Here is a 23185-nt window from a genome sequence, read left to right as displayed (position 1 = left end):
TTTGCCTGAATTTTTTAAGTGTTTAAATGACAGGTTTTGAGGCCACATGAGCATGCTTTAGATGCAATTAAGAGTTTCTCCAGAGCAAGAAGCAAACTGTACTACAATTTATTTACTTCTACTCTTGCGTAGGGATCTTGTTTTCTAAATAATATTAAAGGAAATAAGGAATAAAGACAAAAAAAAATTTCAGTGTGTTTAAGCAGTTTTTGAAATTAAAAAGCTGAACATGTCAAGTTTACATTTTACTTTAAAAAGATAATTGTTTTTTTTTTAATTACGAGTGCATTTTTTGGTTTCATTTTAGCTGCTCAACAATAAAATAAATGCACAATATTTGAATTAAATATTTAGATTTTTCTCGCTTATAGAACTGTAATTCAATGTCTATCTGAAAAAAAAAAAGCCTCGGATGTTTGTGAAACCATTTAATGCCAAAAACAAATTCTTGCTGTATTTATCCAACATTACAAGTAATTTGGAGTAACGTCTGTTGTCCAATTTACTATAGTTGATCAGCCAATCAGGGCTGCATGAAACCATCCTGAGGTACAATAAATTACCCCTAGGCTTCCCTTTGGACACCTGGTCTGTAGGCAGGAGGAGTAAAGAGTCTTACCTTATCAAAAAAACAAACACAGCCTATTTAGTAAATATTGTCCATTAAATGTCTTCACATTACATCGGGTGTGCTGTGGAAAGGAAGCTGAAAGATTTCCTGGAATTGGTTTTTGATTCTATTTGATTTCAATAAGAATTCCTTTGTGCTCAAAAGTTCAAAATAAACAAGAAAGTGCAACTGAGAAAATCCCTCCGACAACAAGAAGTTGTTTCGTCTGAAAAGGCTTGTTGTTTTAGGGGATTAAAAACAACAAAGCAATTTGATTTGATATGAAGAACCACAGTTCTTGCATTCTTTCCAATAAAACATTCCCTACTATTTTTTTTACCACAACAGCAGAACTCAGTTAGTTTATGTACTTCTTCGTAATAAGTTTCCAGCATGAGTCCAAAGAAACAAACCTAACATTGGAGGTAATTTGGGGTAACCCAAACCAAATTGCAGACCAGAAAAAAAAAACGTTAGGATAGAAAATAGATAGAAAAATAATACTTTGAATCAGATGATTCATGTTTTTCTGGAGGATTTTTTTTTTCATGTAATTTGAAAGCAATGGAAGGTGAGTCACTTTTTCTGTTGTGTTTAGTACAGATAATTATTATTTTTGAAATAACATTCAGCTATTGTGGAGTAAAGATGCAGGATGAGAAAAATGCACAATTTTGCTTGGACAATTTTATATATAAAGCCAAACAAATATTTTCTTCTGCAAATATGCAGATAATATATCTACAATTATACAATAAAAAACTTCCTGTGCTCTGTTAGTGCTGACAAAATATTTTCTTCTGCAAACATGCAGATAATATATCTACAATTAGACAATAAAAAGCTTCCTGTGCTCTGTTAGTGCTGACAAAATATTAACTGCAAAAAAAAAAAAAAGCCATTGCTTTTAAAGTTTCAAACGAAGTATGAGTTCACCACATCTGCCTCTGACGGGAGCAGATGGCATGTATGATCATTTACAGGAAAAGGAGGAGTGCAACTTCTGCATTATATGCATTTCTGCTTTGTGTGCCAATTACAGGGTGTAAATGTGAATCAGGGGTGTGGTGGAGGGTGGCCAGATGCTGGGGGTTTCATCGGGGCCTGATTCTCAGACGTGGCGTGTCTTCAGAGCCGGGCGGGGGGGCTGCGATCTGCAAATACAGATCTATGCTGCAGGGTGACGTTAGTTGGGGGTGAAGTGAGAGGGAATGGCAGATGTGTGGGTTTTGTGGTTTGAGTTTCAGTGTGGTAAGGCTGAGTGAAATCACAGGGCGGAGAGAGGCAGGGGCGACCGGTTTTATTCCTGCAGGTGTGGCACCCAGGCAAGGCACTCGCTGTCCCTTTGTTGACTTATCTCAGAGGTGTGGGCGTCATTGTAACTTTTGAAGGCAGGATTAGAGCTTGACTGATTGAGGTAGATTACACCAACTGAAGCAGTGAAACTCCTTTGCTTTCACTTTGAGTATAGTAATAATAAACAACAGAAAGAAAAACTTACAGCAACAATACCCAGACTTAATGAACACTGTTTTTTCTTTTCTATTACAACATTCAGAAATGTGTGCAGATTGTAAAATCCTTTTTTTTTTCTGCATGTCAAATACAACTTGCATATTTTAAGAAATTGTGACATCACTGTTATGTCTTTAAATTAGAGGACAGCTGCAGTTAGATAAATGTTAACAACAATGAAACACAATGCATAAATTAATAAAAAATGTATAAATAAATTAAATAAAATACAACTCTTTTGGGCAAGGGTCACCATTTTGTACCACCGTACATTTTTACACATTTGGTAGGGAAGTAATATGACTCTCCAAAGTGTTACTTTCCAAAGTTTGTATATTTATTTAGATTTTTTTGTAACTTGATCCTTTCCACGTGTCATATTGATGTTTGGCTGTTGTCATGGGAATCAGGTTGCAGATTAAACAACTATTTAAATTAGAAGACTGAGAAAATAAACGTGGCTGAGTTGGCTTATTAAGGACATTCTACAAAACTATACAATAAAGGAATTTTAGTGGTTTAACAAGTTTAATTTAAAAGAAACTAAGAAGGTTATTAGAGCTAAAAATATAATATGATTTAATACAGAAATGAGCGTAAAGTTTTAAAGTTAAAATAAATAAATGTAATAGGTAATAATTATTTTAATAATTTATATTAAGATAAAAAATAAATATAAGAGACATAAAATTCGGCCTTTGGATGGGCTGATGCTAGTTTTGAATGTGTTTTCCTCTACTGTCATTGTGTATTTAAACTTTCTGTATCTCTCATCTCTCTTTATGACTTTCCTAATAAAATTCTTCTTTACATCTCTCCAACTGTGTAATATTTCAGTAATTTTCAAAGGAGGCGTGTGGTCAGAACTGCAGGGCAGGTTATTTTCCCACCCTGAAACAATTTAATTACCATTTAGTTGTTGCCATGGAGACCAGATGATAGGTGTGTTAAATCACAAAATGAAGAAAATTAAATTTTGTCCATTTGTGTTATTGATTGGATGATAAATAAGCACCGTAAACGAATTTGCAATGTAAATTTGATTAGCTTCAAAAATTTGGGGACATGAAAAAAAAAAGAAAAAAAAAAAAAAGATGCCCAATTATGCTTAGAGCCGCAGAGTGGGCCATTTTTACCCCTCATTAAACAACGTCAAATTCTTTCCATTTGGCTGTTTCTATGGAAACGGGGTTGCAGCACAAGCACTTTGTGGTGACTTTGGCTAACAACATAAACAGAATGAATCTTTGTACATCTGGTTTATGGATTATGTTCAACTCATAATTTAGATGTTATTAATCAGAATGAATAATAATTACCTATTGGGTAGCATTGAATCTCTGAACTATAGTTTGATGCTTTTCAGGTGCTGAAATCATGAATAAAATAAAGTCAGTTTGGGAACACTTGGACTTCTGAACATTAAGGAATATTACGACATTTAGACCGGTGATCAAAATCAGTCCACAGAATGATTAAGATAAATATGTGTATTTTCTGCAGATTCTACCTCTCTGGTCGTTTTAGCAAATATCACAGTATTACTTCAACTCCCTGATCTAAATTTGCCTTTTCCTTATGTCTTCGTCCACCAGGACAAGCTCTACACATCAAACAACTAGTAATAGTTTCTATTTCAGTGAGAAGCATGTGAATTCTCTCACCGAACCAGAAACAAGGCTTGATCAAAAACCAGCACAAGAAAGCTCTTGATACATAAAAAAAAAAATTTAATAAATGTAAACGCAATTCCCTGTGTTAAAAAAAATGGCTTTGTGACTGTTTTGCATTCACACGCACGCTCACAAATCAAAACAAATGGACAACAGAATAAAGGTTGCTGTTTACGCCACGAAGAAGCTCAAAGAGCCATAAAAAAGGTGCGGAGTCTCGTTAAAAGTGTCAAACCCAATTAGATCTCCCGGCCTGGACTCTTAGACGCTAAGCTGCGATCACGTGCCTGCCTGGGTAAGCATCCGTGTTTACTGTGTTAGTGGTCCAGGCTGAAAGGAGTGCACAGTGAGATTTAAAAGTGTGCATGCAGGGTTAAAGGATGAGATTATAGCCCTGAAGACATGACAGTTAATCTCCACGTGGGGTTGTATATTTACGGCCAGCGGTACGCGTGTTTGTTTGTGGGAGCTGCATGCGGGCTTACGTCTTGGTCTCGTTGGCCTCCTTCTGCATGATGTCCAGGATCATCCGGCAGGCGGACGAGCATCCCTCGGGTGTTGAATGGATGGTGATGGGTTTTTCTGCTGCGCCTGCATTTTCCTTCCGGTGGATGTCCACCCTGAAGGACGGATGCGGAAATCAGATGCCTCACAAATCTATGATAATTTGACTTGGATAAATTGATTATGCTCTCTGTTTTGGGGGGATAATGGACAATAAAACCAACTTGACAGCAGAAACTTTTTAACCGAGTTAAAACGCATACTTGGACTGTGTCTGTTTGGTGACGTTCTTGATGGTCAGGCCTTCTTTCCCGATGATTGCTCCCACAAACTGAGTCGGCACAAGCATCCGCAGCGGGAAGTCCGGCTGTCTGAGACGGGGTGAACCGAAGCCTCCTGACGGACCGGGCTGGGGGGTGCCTTGGTCCCGGGAGGACCGGCCCCCACGCCGCGCTCGGGGAGCCTGGACGGGCGAAGCGCCATCCATGTCCATGATGTACGACACGTTTAGGGAGTAGTCGTCAAACTGGTGTCCTGTCAGCTTCTCGATTGCTCTGAGGGGGGGAAGAGAGGGAGGCAGAAACAGAGAGGAAATGTTGAACTTTGAATGGTCCTATCTATCACTAAAAGAACTTTTACATTCTCATTTACCCAAGCACATACACTTTAATACACAAGTCGAATTTGAAGGCAACTTGGACTGCAGTGCCTTACCCAAGGACACAGTGGCAGGGGGAAGCTGTAATTAAGTCCATAGTTTCTACTATGCCTGGCACGCCCACCCCACGCACTGATTCTATCCAAATTTTACGCCTTGGGTATCACTTGTACACTTTTTTCTTTCACTAAACTTTCCATCAACGTCCTGGAAAGCCTCTTAACATTCAGCTTCGTTACAATAACTTTGTGTGGCTTACACTCCTTAAGGTGTTTGTCAGCGTCTGTCTGGCAGATAACTGTGAAGTCAGAAATCTTTCTTATGAGTGTGTGAACCACACCATAGAGGTTATGTAATATTTCTATTTTTAAAATGTGTTTTTGAAGAGAAATTGTACTCATCAAAATAAAAATAAAAAAATCACATTAAATATTCCCAAGATATTCTTTCTTTCAAATTTTTTGGATTACCTAAAGATTATGAATTTCTATAGAACATAAATTGTTCTCAAGATTTCATGACAAGATGAAAAAAAGTATTTCGCCAATTTAAATTAATTTTTACCTCCAAATCTGACCAAGCTTTGAAATCAGAGTGACATTTGCCAGAATCTATTCAGCAAAGATGGAGAAAAACATAAAAGTCACACATATCCAGGCTCTAATTTCTCACAACACTTACAGCGATAGATCACCAAAAAGAAAAAAAAAAAACCTTCCAAAGTTGTCCTCTGGAATATATTGCTCTACCAACAAAAAAATGTGTTCAGTCTGGCGCTTGATTTCAGAAAGTCAGGTTTCTGAAAAATATGAGCTACAGCGATATGGATGACTGAGAGAAAATTGTGTGTTTTAAAAGCCATGACTCCATCGCTATGGGTATTTTTAAAGCACAAATTCTTCCCATTACATGGAAAAAAAACATTCTGTGTTTCTGTGCAGATTCTGGATGATGATGCATTAATTTAAAACAAAACAAACAGCAATTACATCTAATCACAGTGTGTTCTTCAGAGTCAATGAATTTTGATTGATATTGGACAAAGAAACAGCTTAAAAAATCTTGTTCTCAGTATGTAATGGACCCAAAGATTCAACATTAGGATTTCCATTACTTCAGATTTGATTGTGAGTCCGAGGTACAACCTACTGGTAAAACATGACAGCAGCTTAAACCCTCATATATTTAAATATATGTGGGTACATTTTTAAAGCGACTCTGCAAAATATTGTAAGGTCAATCAAGCATTGCAATTACATCACTCTGTATAAAAGAAGACAAAAATAACGTAGCCACATTGAATGGATGACAGATATGAATAATTTTTACAGATTTCAGAGGAACATTTAGCTCCTTCGTTATCTGGTTATCTGCGTAGCTCGAGTGTAAAGAAGACTAAATAGTGAATGAATAAAGCTTTTTGCCCAATTGGCATGAAAAACTGCTAGTGTGATATGAGGTGAACCCTGGAGTCTGCAGGTGTGCGAGGGAATCGACCCAGTTTGACCGTACAGTCAACAAGCATGTTTGAATTTCTTGAGGCAGATCTGCATGGAGTCGTGTTGGGTGAGCTGACTACTGACCCGTCTGCAAATGCATGTTCCCCACAGCCAACGAAAAAGAGAAGCTGCATGGCAGCTATGAGCTGACTTTTTCTTTCTTTCTTGTTTTTTTTTTTTTTTTTACTTTATTTGTTACTATACATTATGAGAATGAATGCAAAACAGCACTGAGCATGGAACTAATGAATGTTTCTGAATAGGTAAAAAAACAAAACAAAAAAAAAACAAATAGGGTCTACACCATCCAAATTATAAGCATTTTAATTGTATTTCTTTATATTTAGTCCAAATTCAGAAATAATCTCCTGTTCTGGACCAACATTATTGCAATGTTTGTTCCTTCAAACTTTCACCCTTGCAAGTCGGTTGTTTTTTTTTAGTTGGTATAAAAAGTCCTGTAACCTGTGATCCTTCACCATGTCCTCAGTTAAAACAAAAACCAGTACATAAGACAGTTAAATGTACTAAAAACATATTCTGCATGATGTTGCAACTTCCCGTTTAAATGTGTTTACATTTATATGCATGTTCCTCTAAATATGCTGGCCTTGCTCTTACAATGTACAGTTTGTCAAGCAAAGAATCAATGAACTGCAGTGCTCAAATTTGCAGTTTGTCATCTGTACGTGAGTGTTACTCATAAGTAACATTATTTGTGCTGCTTACACTTTAGCTTCTTCCTTGGTTGCGTATGTAACATTCACCACTGCTGTTTCTGTGTCAGTGTTCACTGTGGGATAAGACAAGAAGAGAGAGAGAGACAGAGAAAAACATGAGATACAGCAAACAATGGAGTACACATGCACATATCAGGTCTTTGTTGTTTTCTGTAGGTGAGTCGGACACGCGTCCATGTTCCCGTGGCGACCCAGAAAGCTGCTTGTCTGTGTGAATCCATTACAGCCATCAGCACGCTGGCTTCTCTCCAAACCCTGCTGCTTCCTCTACAAAACGGAGCTGCTTAACACAAAGGCCTCGCTGTCACTTTCACAAAAACGGATCTGAGTCCGACATAACCGCCCGAACACGGCAGATAATCGCCAATTAACGAAGATGAAGCACACAACAGAGACACACCTTGACTAGATAGGTGGTCAAGGGTTGTTCTGCGAAGACGGAGCAGAGCGGAGTGTGTGAATCCGCAGAGATCACACAAGGTCTGATTCAGAGAAAGAAGTTAATTACAGAATCCATTACAAACAGCGACAAACACAATCAGCTTAATCAGGTGATCAGTTTGGATGATGAGCTGATTATTTAACTCAGTTTTAAAGGAAGAAAAGCTGAACCTAAAGCTAAAGCACAGTGTGCGCAGGAGAAAAATGTGATTGTCTCAGTTATTTTGAACGTCCAACAATGTAAAGCACAGCTCTGCCCAAAGGCTTTGTTCAAATACGTTTCTGTTCCTGTTTCCAAACAGACAAGGCTGTAAAGAGGTTTCGGGGCTACTCTCCAGATTTACTGAAGTATTTTGTTTTTAATCTTTGGACTTTTGTTGCATTTTCATTTTTTGTGGCGTTCTTGCAGCTGATAAAACAAACATATAGTGCAGCTTTCACTTACAAATTAGGAAAATGGAGGAACAATAAAACAGTTTAGAGGAAAAAACTATTTTCACTAAATGAGCACTACAACCTCGCTTGACAAAAAATGTGCTTTAAGTCACTAATGTCATAGATTCGTATCTAAGAGTTTCCATAACATAAGTGTGACTAAAACCATTTTTCAATTTACACAAAAGTTTTACAATGATTAGAGTCTAGGATCTTTTAAATACTAATCATGGTCTTACTATTTTGTTAGAGTATAAATATGTCCCATATTTAAAATTACCACTCATCAAAAAGAGAAACACAAGAAAACACAGGAACTTCAAACCTACTTGTTAACTTCCATGGATCAAGTCAGAAATGTTTCCAGTAAACCATGAAATCATTACTCTGCATTGTGCATCTATGAGTTATGTTAATGAATCACGGTGAGCAATGCCGTCCAGCATTTCTTTGGCAAATCTGGAAAGACGAAGTTGAGCAACACAATAGTTGAATAAACCTAATGATGCAGGATTTCGCAAGTCCTTCATGGCGTGAACTTATTTTAATCTTATCGATTAATTCCAGCTTGTGACATAAAGCACCTGAGGCTTCTCACAAACTCAAATCCAGTTTAGTTTGTTCCACTTAACTCTAAAGGATGTGATTAAGGGAAGAAAAACAAAATCTATAGGATTTACCAGAAATGTCAAAAACTGTGGCGGCTGATACATCTGAAAGTTGTGTGTTTGAAACAAAATTCAGCAAAAACATGGCGCAGTATGTGCAAAACACGTCATCATTTGGTAGATATTGTGCAGTTTGCCATGTTTTCAGCTTGAACTCTCCTGATTTATGATCCAAGAATGTAATTTGACTATGTGGGAAATTGTGTTATCTTTGGTATTTTTCAGAATTGACTAAACGAGTCACAACTTACTGTATGGTGTCTCTTTCGATGGCTGCTGGTAAAAGAATGCCAAACATACTGCTTGAACTCGGTTCTTGAAACGTTGTCAGCTGTGTGTCAATACGACACTTGTTTATCACCTGAATTTAGGAGGCTTTTAATCCTTGACCCAGATGTAACGATGTCAATAAAATAAATTGCAATACTCGACTAAAGCTGTCAAGTACCAAATAAAAAGTTTAAACCTTCGAAAAGTCTAAAGAATTATTGATCTGGATCCGATTAAAAGATTAAAAGAGAGTCCAGATGTTTGTACTCCAAAAGCAATCACATTTTTTTTTTCTTTGAGATTTATGTTTGGTATTCTTTTATGTCGTGCACTTATCATTCAGTCTTTTGTAACATTTGACAGCTGGTGATAAATCCTGGCCCTTATCCATCCAGCCCAGTGCCAACCCAGTCGGAAACTCAAATAACCAACGTTACTCTGATTAGCAAACACAACACACAAGAGCTACCAGGTCACGCTGACAAATCCCCTCAATGTTAAAATGATCTCTTCAAATCTCCGTAATTGTAAGGCCAATTTCTAAAGCTTACATAAAACGCTGAGAGTAGAGAGCTCACATCAATTAACGGCCAAAAACATTGCGAGTCAGTCAAAGTTGAGCCGGGAAGGGTTAAATCCAGTGATGGTGCCTGGCTGGCAGAGAGAGGATACATGGACAGAGTCTGGCACTGTGCTCGCCCCCACAGCCAGCTCTGTCCCGCCACTACACACATATATGGGACTGCTCTAAAAAAAAACAAAAAACAAATGGTAACCAGAGTGCAGGAAGTGAAGCAGGGAGCAGTGACATAAGGCGGGAAAGCCGGAACAATGAGACGACGAGGTGGCTCTGTTGGTAATTCAGAGTAACCGGTGATGTTTGAAGAGACAACTGGGGGAGGAAATTCCCTGGTGGTTGTTTGGTAGAGAATGAAGCAAACTGTTTTAAAAACTTTAGGCGTAAAATAATTTCTCTGCGGGGTTCTCGTTCAGCACCTGTCATCACAACAGTGGGAGGTAGCTCATCCTGGCTGTTTTAGCACACAGAGAATCCGTCAGTGAGTAAGTGTGTGCCAAGAATTTTTCTTTTTCTCAAGCTTGGATTTTTAGGTGTCTATTTGCCCCCCCACTGCATGCCTGCTCATGTACAAGACAGCAAAATCATCCACACACACACACACACACACACACACACACACACACACACACACACACACACATACACCATGAGCGAATTCAGAAACTTCACCACAGGCGCCTGCTGTGCCTTCCCCCCCGTTACCACAATGCTGCATCCCAAAAGAGATGCAAAACTCAAACACACAGGCGCATTATTCCTGGATCTCCTCCATGTCTGCCCACTTCAATCCATACGCTAACAGGCCCAGGGGTGGCAGATTTTTCTTATTTAGAGCCTCATCCTGTCTGTGGCCCAAACATTAACGCACAGAGACAGACAAGATGATAAAGACTGAATCATATACAGAAATAGGTTATGTTTAGATAATGGATGTGTGCGGTGATGATAATGAGGAAGCAGAGTCATGCAGGGGGGTCGTGACTCACTGGGGGGTCTGGGTGTTTTTGCGTGTGTCACTAAAAAGACACACATGTATCAAACAGTTGGAGAAGGATGAAGGATGAATACAAAACGCGTGATGATCAAGGAGTTGGGTTCTGTACCTTGCTCCACGTTCTCTACAGTACCATACTGAGCAAGAAGGCCATCCAAAACCTGAGGGGAGAGAGCAGAGTTCATGTCAGAGGCATAAATACACAGAGCAGGACAAGAACAGAGTTTTTCGGGGGCAATTTTTAAACGACAACGTCCAAAAGAAAATGATAGAGTAAATTCTTAAAGATAGTATAATGGTTCCCTTCCCACTAATTAGAGCACAGCATCCTGGGTTAGAGTAAAGTTTTGTTGATGAATTAGACATCAGATACATCAGCTTTACATCTTAAATTGTATTAGGAGTCTGCAAAACAGTTGATAATTAAACAATAAAAAAGCAAAGTTACTTTTTAAAAAATGTCTGAACAAATAAGAAAAAAAGTAAAGAAAGAAGCTAATATTTTTGCAGAAAGTACATGAGCTTTTATTTTTGTCATCATTGGGTTAATTCTAGAAGATAGTTGTGCATTAAGGTATGCTTCTAAACAGTAAGTAATAATCCAGATTGAATTTTTCAGGTTGGTTGCCGGAGTGATTCCTGCCTCTCTTGGGGGCGACGCGTGCCAGACATCACCTCACGTTTTGTCATAGACAAAAGCACATTTTTACAAGACACAAAAAAAACATCAGTATAATGATGAGCAATATTTTGATCCATAAAGAGAACAATTTCTAACATTTTATGAAGCAAATTCTAACCAAATCCAGACCTTTGACATAACTTTTAACCTAAAAAGTTATTGTTTAACTAAATCACGTCTCATCTATGAAGGATGACTGTACTGCTTCTACTTGTGTAAAAAACAACTGAAATAAATTCTGTGTGAGCTTTTTATGTAATTAACTGTAAGGACTCTTATATTTAAATTGGAAACAAACTTGCGTGTTGACAAAAATGTTTTACAATTTATTGTAAGACATGTTTAAAACCGCAGCTCTAAGTTAACACTGCCAGAGGTCGTTGAGGTCCATCACAGATGCTGCCATGATATTGTTTCAACAGCAATACAACCTGAAGTGAAATCATTCATAGAATAATGCATCATTCTGACATTTTTATACCTCGGCATGTTTGTTCACCTTGACTTGAGTTGCCCGAACTCTTTACTAAATAATGAATGGAAATCATTTCTTCAAGCAAGTAAAAGCGGGAACGGAAAGTGCATAGTTCATTTTTAATTAACAAAATTTCATTGAATGCGGGAAAAAATTAAAGTTTCCCTCCACTGGAAGGACAAATACATTATTGATGTAGAGAAACTTTAGCGAGTACGTTGTAAGGCCCTTACAAGCACTCTTCCTGATTTTCCCTCATTAGTTTCCCTCGATATTGGAGTTGTGAACCCTCTGGAAAGTTGTTTTCATGTAATTTACATATGAATGCTTTTCTACACTAATGTATTTTTGTGTTGTGACTGATTTTTTTATAATTAACGCAATCATTTAATCAGTACTAACACCGTGTTGATTTACTCTGCTGTTCAAAGTTAAACATGCACCCATTTTCTAATAAAAAAACAGGGGGGGAAAAAAAACACACCAATGTGTGTGAAACAATTTTTGACCAATTTTGCAAACATCGTTTGGGGAAATTAGTTTATAACTTTTTGTAGAATACTAATTGGCTTTAAAAACTTGCATGGTTTCCACAGGAACTATACCTTTCACCATAAAGACATGCAGTGCAGCCTTGTTCTAATGAGGAAGGTCGTTACAGTCATGCTCTCATGTGTGTATCCCCAAATACCATTTCGACATGTTTCTATTTGGTGGTCGACTTTTGCAGAAGATTGTTTTCCTTTGCTTTAAAAAGACTGGATTGGGTCAAGCGTCTTTTGTCAAATAAGGATGCACCGAACGTTCAGCAGGTTAATGAAACTTGTGGATTCTTAGATTGATAGGCTGATTTGGTGAGTGGCACTTTAGAGTTTCAAAACTGTGTACTTGTTAATAGAATGACTTATCGATGGTAGTTTTCATTTATTTCTTTATCACGCTATTTAAAATATTTAAAATGAAACCAGAGAAAGCGAAAGAGTAAAAGTCTACAAAAAGGAAACATGGCCCCTGTTGTGTATTTTGCATAAATATTGAGCTGGAATGTGCATAATTTACAATGAGTTACAGTGAGCCCATTACTTTTTGTACTTTTTGTAATAATTATTTATTTTTCCACCAATTATGACTATTATATATTTAAGTAAGTAAAGTATATAAGTATGGGATGCAAGCATAATGTAGACAATTCAAAAAAATAATTTTTAAAATTATTTTAGAAAATTCTCAAACATGCTGAACCCTCTTAAAATGTGTTTTAAATTAAGTGCTTGCAGAAAAAGAAACAAAGGTTCATGTTTGTTTGTTTTTTTTGTTAGTTTAGTTGTTTTTTTTTTTAGGTGTTCGGAGTTTGTATTTTTTATTTTTCAGATGAATACCTTTGTCTAAATATCTGAAGCATTTTAATTTAAAACTCTGCATACCAGAGAAGTTTTGGAGAATATCTATGCTTTTAATTGTCAGTTTTACAATGAACACAAACTTAAAATTCAACCAGAAAATAGAAATATATTGGTCAAAGTTAGAATAAACGGGTCAGAAATTAATTAAGGCGATTGACATAATTGTCGGGAAAGACAAAACAACAACCAGGTTAGCTGTAGTTTAACTCTTTAAACAGTGTTGAGGCGCTGTACGCAGAAATGTACCAGGAAAGGTCTCAGGTCTCAAAATATGGCAAGGGAAAAAACTCTTAAAATAGTCCATCAAATTCAATATAATGCCAGATGAGATGCCAGAAAGGGTCCAAAATGACTGCAGTTCCCTCCAGATAAATGGAGAACAATGTAGTGATGCAACAGATCCTGTGCGCTGCTGACAAGCAAACGGAAAGAAATCTAATATTCTCTTTCCTGGCTTAATAAAAGCATAGCTAATAAATAATCAGCTAATACCAAGTTGAAATAGCCGCAGTGTCTCTGAGCAACTGAGTTGCAGATGCCGCGGCTAAGTGAGAGAGTGTACATCTGGTCGGAAATTAGGATTTCTGCTTTGCAACTGACAGTTTTATGTTGATGAAAACAAAATGAAACCTTTGTCTCTGTTGATGCCGAAAAAAGCGGCTCTTTGGCAAAACTAAATGGGCTTTGGTTCCAATACTGAGAACAGTTCAAACAGATGTAAAGAAGTCATTATGTTTGCCTCTATTTTCACAATTTTCAGCTCTCATAAAGCAAATCATACAATCCTTTCGGTGAAAAATTAAAATTAATTAAAAAGGTAAATGAAATCTATTCATCCTGGATTAAATGAAGATCTGAGTTTTTGCATAAGTCACAGACTTTTATGCCTTTTTTAAATGAATTTATAAGCTTAGATTACTTTTAGGCCAAATAGTTTAAATTTTGTTCTTACACAGATCTAAATGAGGCCTGCATGTAGACTTAACACTGATTTATGTTGAAATGTATTTAACAATCAGGCATTGCTTTGAAGGATTGTAAGAGTCAAGATGTTATATTATATTAGCAGCAGCGGGATTATGATCTATTAAACACAAAACATTTTTCTCTTAAATTCTTAAAAGTACTTTTTAAATTAATTTAAATGTTTTGAGTTTCTCTGTAGATAACGCAGAGACATGAACACAGAGAACTTGGACACAGATGTTGACACAACGACGCAGTGTCATCGCCACGGTAACAAACACTGACCGAAACGCGTGCTCACAAACACTTCGGCCCAAACTACAAAGGCCGGTGACTCATTGTCAGGAAACTGGTTTACGTGCCGCCTGTTGCTGTTCAACGGGGCATCACCGTCTCTCACACACTGACACACACACACACACACACACCTACACACACACACACACACACAAACAGAGATAGAAAACAACTGACCTCCCACTGCAGATGAGGGGGAATGTTCCGGATCTGGATCTTCCGACTCCTGCAGAGATGAGAGACACAGACGGAGTGGATTTAAAGGACCTGAACCACAAACTCACACACTTTTACAGTCATCGGTTTACAGTAAAACCAGCTGCCACTTTATTTATAGTATATTTATAAACAGGTTTATCGTAACAGCGACTGAGGAGGAAAGCTATTAATTCACAATCAGACCTTATTTCTAGATGTAAACATCAGTCACCAATGGGAAGAAGACCCAATGTTCAATATCAGCAGTCAAGACCTGATCCAGACGTGCTGAGGGAAACAGTGTGGCTACGGTTCATCATTTCTGATAATATCATCCGAAGAACACGAGGAAACCTAATTATTAGACATCTTCATTCATTAATTAATGAATGAAATTTTAATAAAGAGCAAGAGTATGTCCAGAAAGTTTTGTAGAGCGTGGTAAGAAGGGGACAACAAAACCAAAACCCAGAACAAAATTTCAGGAGTTTAATCAGTTGTGTTTATTCCCCATAAGATTGGTTTAAGCAAGATAAACATAAAATAATAATAGTAAACTAATAATAAAATATTTTTTTCAAGTGAAATCAGTTTGTTATAACATGCTTTTCTTTAGTCCCTGTAAAATTGTGTCCATGGTTTTACAATATCTCCAACTTATTCAGGTAGATATGAAATCCTTTATGTATTAGAGGGCTTACAGTGAATGAAAGAAGCACTATTATTGACTTTTCTTTAGCATTATTATTATTATTATTATTATTATTATTATTATTATTATTATTATTATTATTATAGCATACTTAATTATATTAAAAGTAACATTAATTTAAGCAAGTAAATTATATCACATTATTTATTGTATTATATATTTAGATAAATAATTACTATTCTGATAAATTGTGAAGGAAATAAAAAAGCAATAAATATTATTATATTAATGATGAATATTCATATTAATGATAAATAATAACATCACCATTATTATTATTATTATTATTATTATTATTATTATTATTATTATTATTATCTAGTCATAAAAATATTGATATAAATCCATCTGACAGGTGTGCTAGTCAAAATATTGGGGGTGGTTATAATTATTGCTTTAAAAAGTAAATTAAATGATGATGATTACCTTCAGACAAAATTTTAATAAATTTTAGATTTAAACCTCTATTGATATTTTGATACAACATTTCAAGACAAAACTTCAAGCTTAGATAATTTTCTCACGACTACAACAATTAAATATGAATAATATATATAAAAACAAATCCATTTGTTTTGGCCAATGTAGATACATGAGTTTAATAATTGTCTATGTTCTCATCACACTCAGAATGATTAGAAAAGACACAAGGGGGAAAAAATCAGTCCCTGTTTAGAGTAAAATGAAGGGTTGTCTGCATCCTCGGTGACCTAATCAGAGCCGTTTTTGGCTTTGAATTAATCATCAAGAATAAGAGACACAAAATCCAACCTCAGACATAAACAAGTCAACAGGAATTTGATTTATTTCCTTCAGTTTAGTTGATTTAAACGGCGAAGATGCTTAAACCTGAGTTTCAGATCTGATGAGCTCTAAATCTTTAACAACTTAATCAGAATATTTAGGAGCCAGGTCCCACTCTGCTCATTTTAGGATCCAGGGTTTCCACGCTGTCTCTCTGCCTTCAGCGAGTCTTTCAGCTCAAAAAAGCAAAGCCACACAAACCACCCGTGCCCACAAGCTGTTAACAACAGCATTAACGTGAGAGAGTGCGGTGCAGCACTGCCCTGACCGCGCAGCTAACTTACTCTGAAAAGACATTTTTAAAAAGCATATCAAGCATTTACCTCAAGAGTATAACTAGAGGAGAGACAGAAATGAATGAAATGCAGGAATTTTCAGACGCAAATTTCGTATTTTCTCAAAAAGCAAAAGAGCAAAAAAAAAAAAAAAACACCCTTGGCTCTGGATTTGTCTTCTTGCAGCGAGTGAACAGAATCCCGTTGGCAGCTGGACAGAAAGACACGTCTCTAACTGTGTTGCTCAAGGGCAGAAAGAGAAGGAGCAGACTCTTTAGACATCCATCCAAGCTTTCAGTAAAACAACAGAGCATATTGTATAGAAGTCAAACTTTATAAAATGCAACAAACATAATCTTAAACAAGCTTACATGACATAAAGTATAACACTACAGACGAATACAGTCGTAGATCAACCTCATAAATCTCATGACTATCACTGTCATGAGATAGTCATGACAGTGACTATCTCATTTTGGGGCTTTTAATAATTTCTTTGAACTGTATTTCCTGTGGAATACAGGAATTGGACACATACATTTTAATCTCTTTTAAATTTTCCCTAATCCACATAAAAGCTTAATTACACATACAAGTTCAAAGCAATGCATACGCAGCCACTAATATTTGGTTAAAAACCCCTGAGCAAAAGACACCTGGACCACCCGCTACGTTTCCTTCCAGGTTTCTGTCAGATTTATTCATACAGACTTAAATATATTTAAGTTTTATGTCTTTTAATTTAGCAAGGAGTTCAAGGAAAAGTCTCCTGAAGTCATTTTTAAATAACTACAGGTATTATAATTACTACTTCAATAAGTTATATGTATGTACATGTCATTCAAAGATCACAATGACAAAAGGATGGCTTGAAGAGTCGCATCTGTGAACACTGTACCAACTGTCAAGCATGGTGGTGGTAGCATCATCCTATGGGACTGTTTCACTGCCAGTGCAGGTGCTTTCAACAAAAAGTATGCAAAAGTTAGAAGGTAGAGTAACTTCAGATTTATTAGCTAGACAGAAACTATTAGCCAGTTTTCTCGAGCACAAATCATAAACAATTTTAAAATGGTTAAAAAAAAAAGGTGAAAATTAAGCTTTTAATGGTTTTGCTAAACCTCAGACCTCAACACTTCTTGAAAATTTGGGGAATCTGTTTTAAAAGTCGAGTTCACGTACGATACACTTTTAAAAAGTTTAATCTTTTTCTGATCAGGGCACATCAAACATAACCGTTACCGAGTCACAACTCTTTCAGTACGCTGTTAACTGAGAAAGTAAAACTCAAAGTTTTCAGAATCAGTGATGTTTAAAAATGTACACAAATATACAAAAAAATATTTCAAAGTAAAATGTATTTTTTATTGTTTGTGGATGATGCCTGATTTGGAAATGTTGGCTTCCTTTTGGAGAAAGATCTACCTTTACTTGAAGACATGGCCACAATAATGTTGACCATGCTAACTGCACTAATCAGAACACTAAAAAAAAGAAAAAGTAAGTTTAAAATGTCAGTTTCGACTGTTTTGAATGATCAAAACCCAATTTTAAATCAATTATTCTCTCACATAGTGGCTTGACGTTGGATCAGATTGATATCAGAAGATCAAATTTAACAAAAAAACTGATCGGAAATTGTCCACAAACGTCTGATTAGGTTTAAGTATCTTGAATTAGAGTTTGAATTAAGGAAAATCCACCATACATTCAAATTTGTGCTCCTAATTCTGGGTTTTGAAAATGGCTGATGCTATAAATTACATCATCTTGAAAATAAAACTCTCCATCAAATCATTAAAACCTAAAAAAGTATTGCCTTCGTGCCTTGGTAAGCTTGGTAAGTCTGAGTAAACTTTTCTCTGGAACAGGAAGTTAACCTGACTGTGCACTGAATATTGCAAACCCAAAAATTGCAACAGTGATGTCGGTCAAGTGTGTGTTTTATTCAGCGATAAACAGCAACAAAGAAAAAACAAAATCAAGAAAATCAAAACAAACAAGCCAACATTTCCCAGAGGATCGCACCACACTGCAGCCTGCAGGCTTTCTGTCACTGATGGAGGTTTAAAGCAAGAGGCTTGATGAAAGAGCTCTTTTGGCAGCCGATGTCCAAACACGGGCAAAACACATCACCTATTCCGACGTAGTAAACAACCACATGGCAAGCAAAAAGCTGCCAATTGCTAAAAAGTGTTTATGGCCAAGTTGAAACCTCTGAACAGCCCAAAGGCTGGCGTCCCTGAGCTGCCTCCGATGGACACTAAAAGCTCCTTTCATTCAGTGTTGTCTGTGTGAATATCCTGCGATATCCAAGGCCCAGTCCTCTATTGTGTTTCTGCCAAATAATTATGCCGCCTGTAATCTTGATGCAGAACAAGATGCCACACCACACACTGCAGCATCCTTTGCAACTTTTTCTATCCTCTTTTGTGGGATTTAAAATTAAGTTTTCCTCCATAAAACCAAATTACTCTGGAGTCTTTAGCTGTGCTTACTTCAAAATAGTGACCTTGCTTTTTTTTTTTTTTTTAAGATTGACTTGCTTGCCTGTCACTCTCATATGAAGGCAAAAGCTCTCTGAAGAGGCATGTTGCGGAAAATATTACAGCACCTCCTAACAATCCTTTAATGTCTCATTTTCAGCATATTTGTGGCCACCGGCTGACCAGAGGTCCACCGCTCTCTGTCTTTCCATGTGTCTCCGGAGTAGGGAGCGGCTCACACTACATGCCATCCTGCCACATCTGCTGTTCCCTCCCTGCAGCCTTCAGGGTCCTCTGCAGACATCAGCTGTTTGTGCAGAACTCATATGAGCTGCTTCATAACCAGGGAGGAGTCAGGTGTCTGCTATAACATCCCGTTTGTTTGGATTCAAGCGAGAACTCGGCGCATTCTCTTAGCTTCTTTAGAAAAATCCTGAAATTTAGCTGTGGCAGAAGACACGGGCTCAGGTTGATGTTATTTAAGGTTTGTTGAAGCTGCCTGCAGCTGGTTTGAAACAGTCTGCCAAGAAAAAAAAAAGGAGAAAAAATTTCTTGATTTGTGGCTTTAAATATCTGAGGGTGGTCGTTTTTATTTGAAAAGCTAATATTTACTGCATCCACACCTGAAAATAGTCAGAAATTGGGCTGTCAAAGGAATTTTAAAAGGACAGTTTTTGATTTTTAGATATGTGATGTCGACGACAAGAAGTCTAACCTGCTATTTTGAGATTCAAATATAAAGAGAGAGCTCTTGAGCCTGATGCTGCGTTTGAGACTTATATTCTTGAAAAACAAAATGAGATTTTCTGTGAGTTATAGACCTACTGTGTCGAAGGACTTGGCTAATAAAGAAATCCATCGAACTTGCCAACAGCACTAACTTACAAAAGCTTTGAAGAAGCATTCAACGTTTTAAAACTATATATTAAGGACATTGTTGAAAATGTATGGACGTTTTATTTGAATTAACCTGAAATTTGAAAATAAAGTAGGAAGAAAATACATATTTGAACTTGTCAAAACCAAGGACATTTCATACAAATACACCAGTATTGCTATGATATTCCTTAATAACATGCATACAGCATATCACTCACTCCAGATGAACTGAAGCACCAACCCCTACACGCGCTGTGCATTCATCCATCACCTGATCAGATGATTTATAGCAGCCTGGTCTGCTGGAACCACATTTTGTGTCCCAGAGCACAACTATGTTGTAGCAACACAACTGAGCAAAGGGACATAAGATGTGGTTAGTTTCTATATTGTGTAAATACATTAGATGTGGTACTGGAAGTAGCTCCTTGCTGTCTGCCTATGAAAATACAGAATGCTTATTTTTATGTGTCACAATGGTGAACATGATTCCAGTTTGTTCCAGTAAATTCCCATTCATACTCATCAAACCCAAAAGTTTCCCATTTGGACTATTTCTAAATTTCCACATCCTAACTTTCCGTTAAATGATTTCTATAAAGTTGAACATTCGTTGTGAATTTTCCCGTCCTTTGTGTGCAAGTCTAAGGCGGCGTATTCACGGACTAGATTCAAACAGTTTGTCATGTCTATGAGACGACGCAATGGGATAACGTTTAGTTAATGACAATAATGTCTGTAGCTAATGACGCTAATATCTGCTCCACAGTTTCCTATCAGCATGAATTTAAAGTGAGTATTACAGTCCGGTGTACATTTGATTGTCGAGTTGAAAATCTGATAAACTTAGACTACTCCAACCTAAGCTGGATACATCTGCTGTACACTGAACTAGAATTTCTTAAATCCACAGTTTAGGTTTGATGAAAGCTTTATTTGAAGTATGAAAATACTAGAAAAGGCATATTTGGGAGAACAAGCACAAATACTGCAATATATGGCCTGATTAAGCACAGACACCAGTTGTTTAAACTGATTAAAATCTTTAAAACACTGTTTGTGGCTTGTGAAAAGTTTTACTCAATTTGTGAAAACAAAATCTGTGTTATTTGGTTTTTCAAAAAATGCCAATAAAAATATTTCTGGACCCAACCAATATAGAGTTAGATTTAATAATTTAATAAAGATGGTAAAAGGTTGTTTTGTTTTGTTTGTTTTTTTACAGCAGGTAAGATATTCTATCGTTCTAATATTTTATTAGAACTTTTAAAAAAATAATAATGAACTATCCTTTTAATCCCTTAGCAGGTAGACAAAGATATTTGGCTTTTATCAGTACAACCTGCAGATGGTTCTCACAAAATTACCCATCCTTTCATTTTCTCCTGCTGCAAAGACAGGAAACCCAGACCTCACACTTCAGTTCCTTCTAGAGGATTCAAAGTTTGTCCCAGGCCAGGTGGGACATATGGTCCGTCAATGAGTTCAGGATTGTTGGGTCTCCTCTCGGTAGGACTTGTCCAGAAAACTTACAAAGAGACGCGATCTACCCAAACCACCTTAGGTGACTCCGTCACACGTAGAGGAGCACCGTCTCTTCTCCGGTGTCTGACCCCAGCCGTCCTACAGGGATACCTCATTTTAGTCGCTTGCATGAAGGATGCTGTCCTTTCTGTCATGATTCAGACTTCATCACTCCAGCTAAGAGTCAAACCATTGACAAATTAGTAAAGCGAGTTTTTGCCAGGAGTCTTGATTACAAAGTTATCTGACAAAAACTTCATTTCAAGAGTATTTTTCACTCTTATGTTGACATTAGATGGGCTAGACTCTACATGCCTGCCTCCTAAACATGTATTGTCTCAAAAGTGTAAGGAACCCTGTCTTGATTACGTCTTCTTAGTTTAGTTGTGTGAATCATCATCAAGTCGGCCTTTGTGTGGGAAGCCTCGTCTTTCCCTCTGCTTTTGTCAGGTCTTCTATTCACATTGTCCATCTTGTTCCTTTAGCTCCTCTCCTGTTTCACCAGCCTTGTTATTCCCATGGATTTGTGTTCAGATTTCATCTGAATTAAGTTTCTGGGTAAGCTTTTATTCTGTTTGACACACCCACTCCCTCTCTTTCTCTCTCTCTCTCTCTCTCTTTCTACAATGTCTTAAAGAAAGTCTGACTTCTGTTTAACCTGTGACGACCTCAACAAGAAAAAACAGGATTAAGCCCAACTGATTGATCAATGGGCATCACTAAAGTAAACTTTTGTTCTCGCTTGTACTAAAATGATGCATTTCCACCAATCATGAGACACACTAGCATCTTGACAGTACTCATTAATTCACAATCAAAGCATTTGAAATGTTATTTGCTCTAAAGAAGGTAAAGTAAATTTAGCCAATGTACTTAAGGCACTGAATCCTACAATGCAAATGGAAGTAAAGCCTAAAAGAACCGCTCTGATTATATTAGTGTCCCAGCAAAAAATGTGATAGTTTACATTATGATTATTGTTTAAGAATACATTTTACATTTGGACGGCACATTAAGGCCACTGAAAGCAAAACATTATACCAATAATAAAAAGGCTTGTGTATAAAGGCAAATGAAAATGGACTGAAGAAGGAAAATGGGTTTTTCTTTTCTTCTTTTCTTTTTTTTATAAAAAAGAGCCTCTTTTCCCTGTAAAGAAAATTATATTTTGCAACCAAATTTAAGAATAAGAAAATACTCAGAATTTTAGACGTAAATCATAACCAAAATAAATAAATAAATAAAAATAGAGATTATAGCAAATTGCTTCTCTGGGAGACCATTTGATTTCCACAAGAATTACAGGACCATTTTCACCAAAAGGACTTATTTTAATCAGGCTCCAACATACCAAAGTCAGGCCTGATCCAGCCTCCTGTTCTAGCAGCTTTTAGAAACTCCTGTTTGCTGACCTTTGACCTACCCCTGCTTCTGTGCTTCTCCTGTTTGGTTTTGGCTAAACTTTACACATAGTGGTGTGATGTTTGGTCTTTCCCAGTGCGACTTACCAAACAATTAATACTGATGTTCAGATTTCTACTGCCTGTAAAGGTTTTCTTTATCCTTCCAAGGAGATGCAGTATTGTGGATTTTTACTTTAAGGGCCTTTCTGCATCAGTTTCGCTCTGTCTTAAGGCATACTTCCCGGTCTGTTTGCTTCTCCCACTGACTGTGTCATTAATTTCATCATCTATTGCTGCCCAAAAAGCCAGTCCTTCTGCAGATAATTGTTTGGTGCCCAGATATATATATTTTTTCATTTCTTTTAATTGTTCAAGCTAATAAAGCCTGCCATAAAACTGTCTCTGTGCAGGTAACAACAAGTACATAAAAGCTAAAGGAGCTCACAAGTTAAACCATAAACAGAGAAGTTCCAAGACAACAACAACAACAACAA

At 36.8% G+C, this 23185-nt stretch overlaps 1 protein-coding gene across 3 annotated transcripts in view; it reads right to left on the bottom strand.

The window, feature by feature from the left end:
- Positions 1 to 23185, bottom strand: part of igf2bp2a (insulin-like growth factor 2 mRNA binding protein 2a) — a 66141-nt gene that overhangs the window by 12225 nt on the left and 30731 nt on the right. For 2 of the 3 annotated variants that reach the window (XM_016680830.1, XM_007570302.2), the window contains exons 3-7: positions 14588 to 14636; positions 10697 to 10748; positions 7189 to 7252; positions 4566 to 4856; positions 4284 to 4418 (exon numbers count right to left, since the gene is read on the bottom strand). In XM_016680830.1, coding sequence (XP_016536316.1) covers positions 4284 to 4418; positions 4566 to 4856; positions 7189 to 7252; positions 10697 to 10748; positions 14588 to 14636 — 591 coding nt within the window. Of the gene's footprint in view, positions 1 to 4283; positions 4419 to 4565; positions 4857 to 5641; positions 5803 to 7188; positions 7253 to 10696; positions 10749 to 14587; positions 14637 to 23185 lie in introns of those variants that run through there. The other variant, XM_016680831.1, reaches the window with a different exon arrangement.

Source organism: Poecilia formosa, unplaced genomic scaffold (genome assembly GCF_000485575.1).
Source record: "Poecilia formosa unplaced genomic scaffold, Poecilia_formosa-5.1.2 Scaffold257, whole genome shotgun sequence".
NCBI classification, from domain to species: domain Eukaryota; kingdom Metazoa; phylum Chordata; class Actinopteri; order Cyprinodontiformes; family Poeciliidae; genus Poecilia; species Poecilia formosa.
The sequence above is the reverse complement of the archived record's forward strand: the minus strand, read 5'-3'. Positions and strand labels throughout refer to the sequence as shown.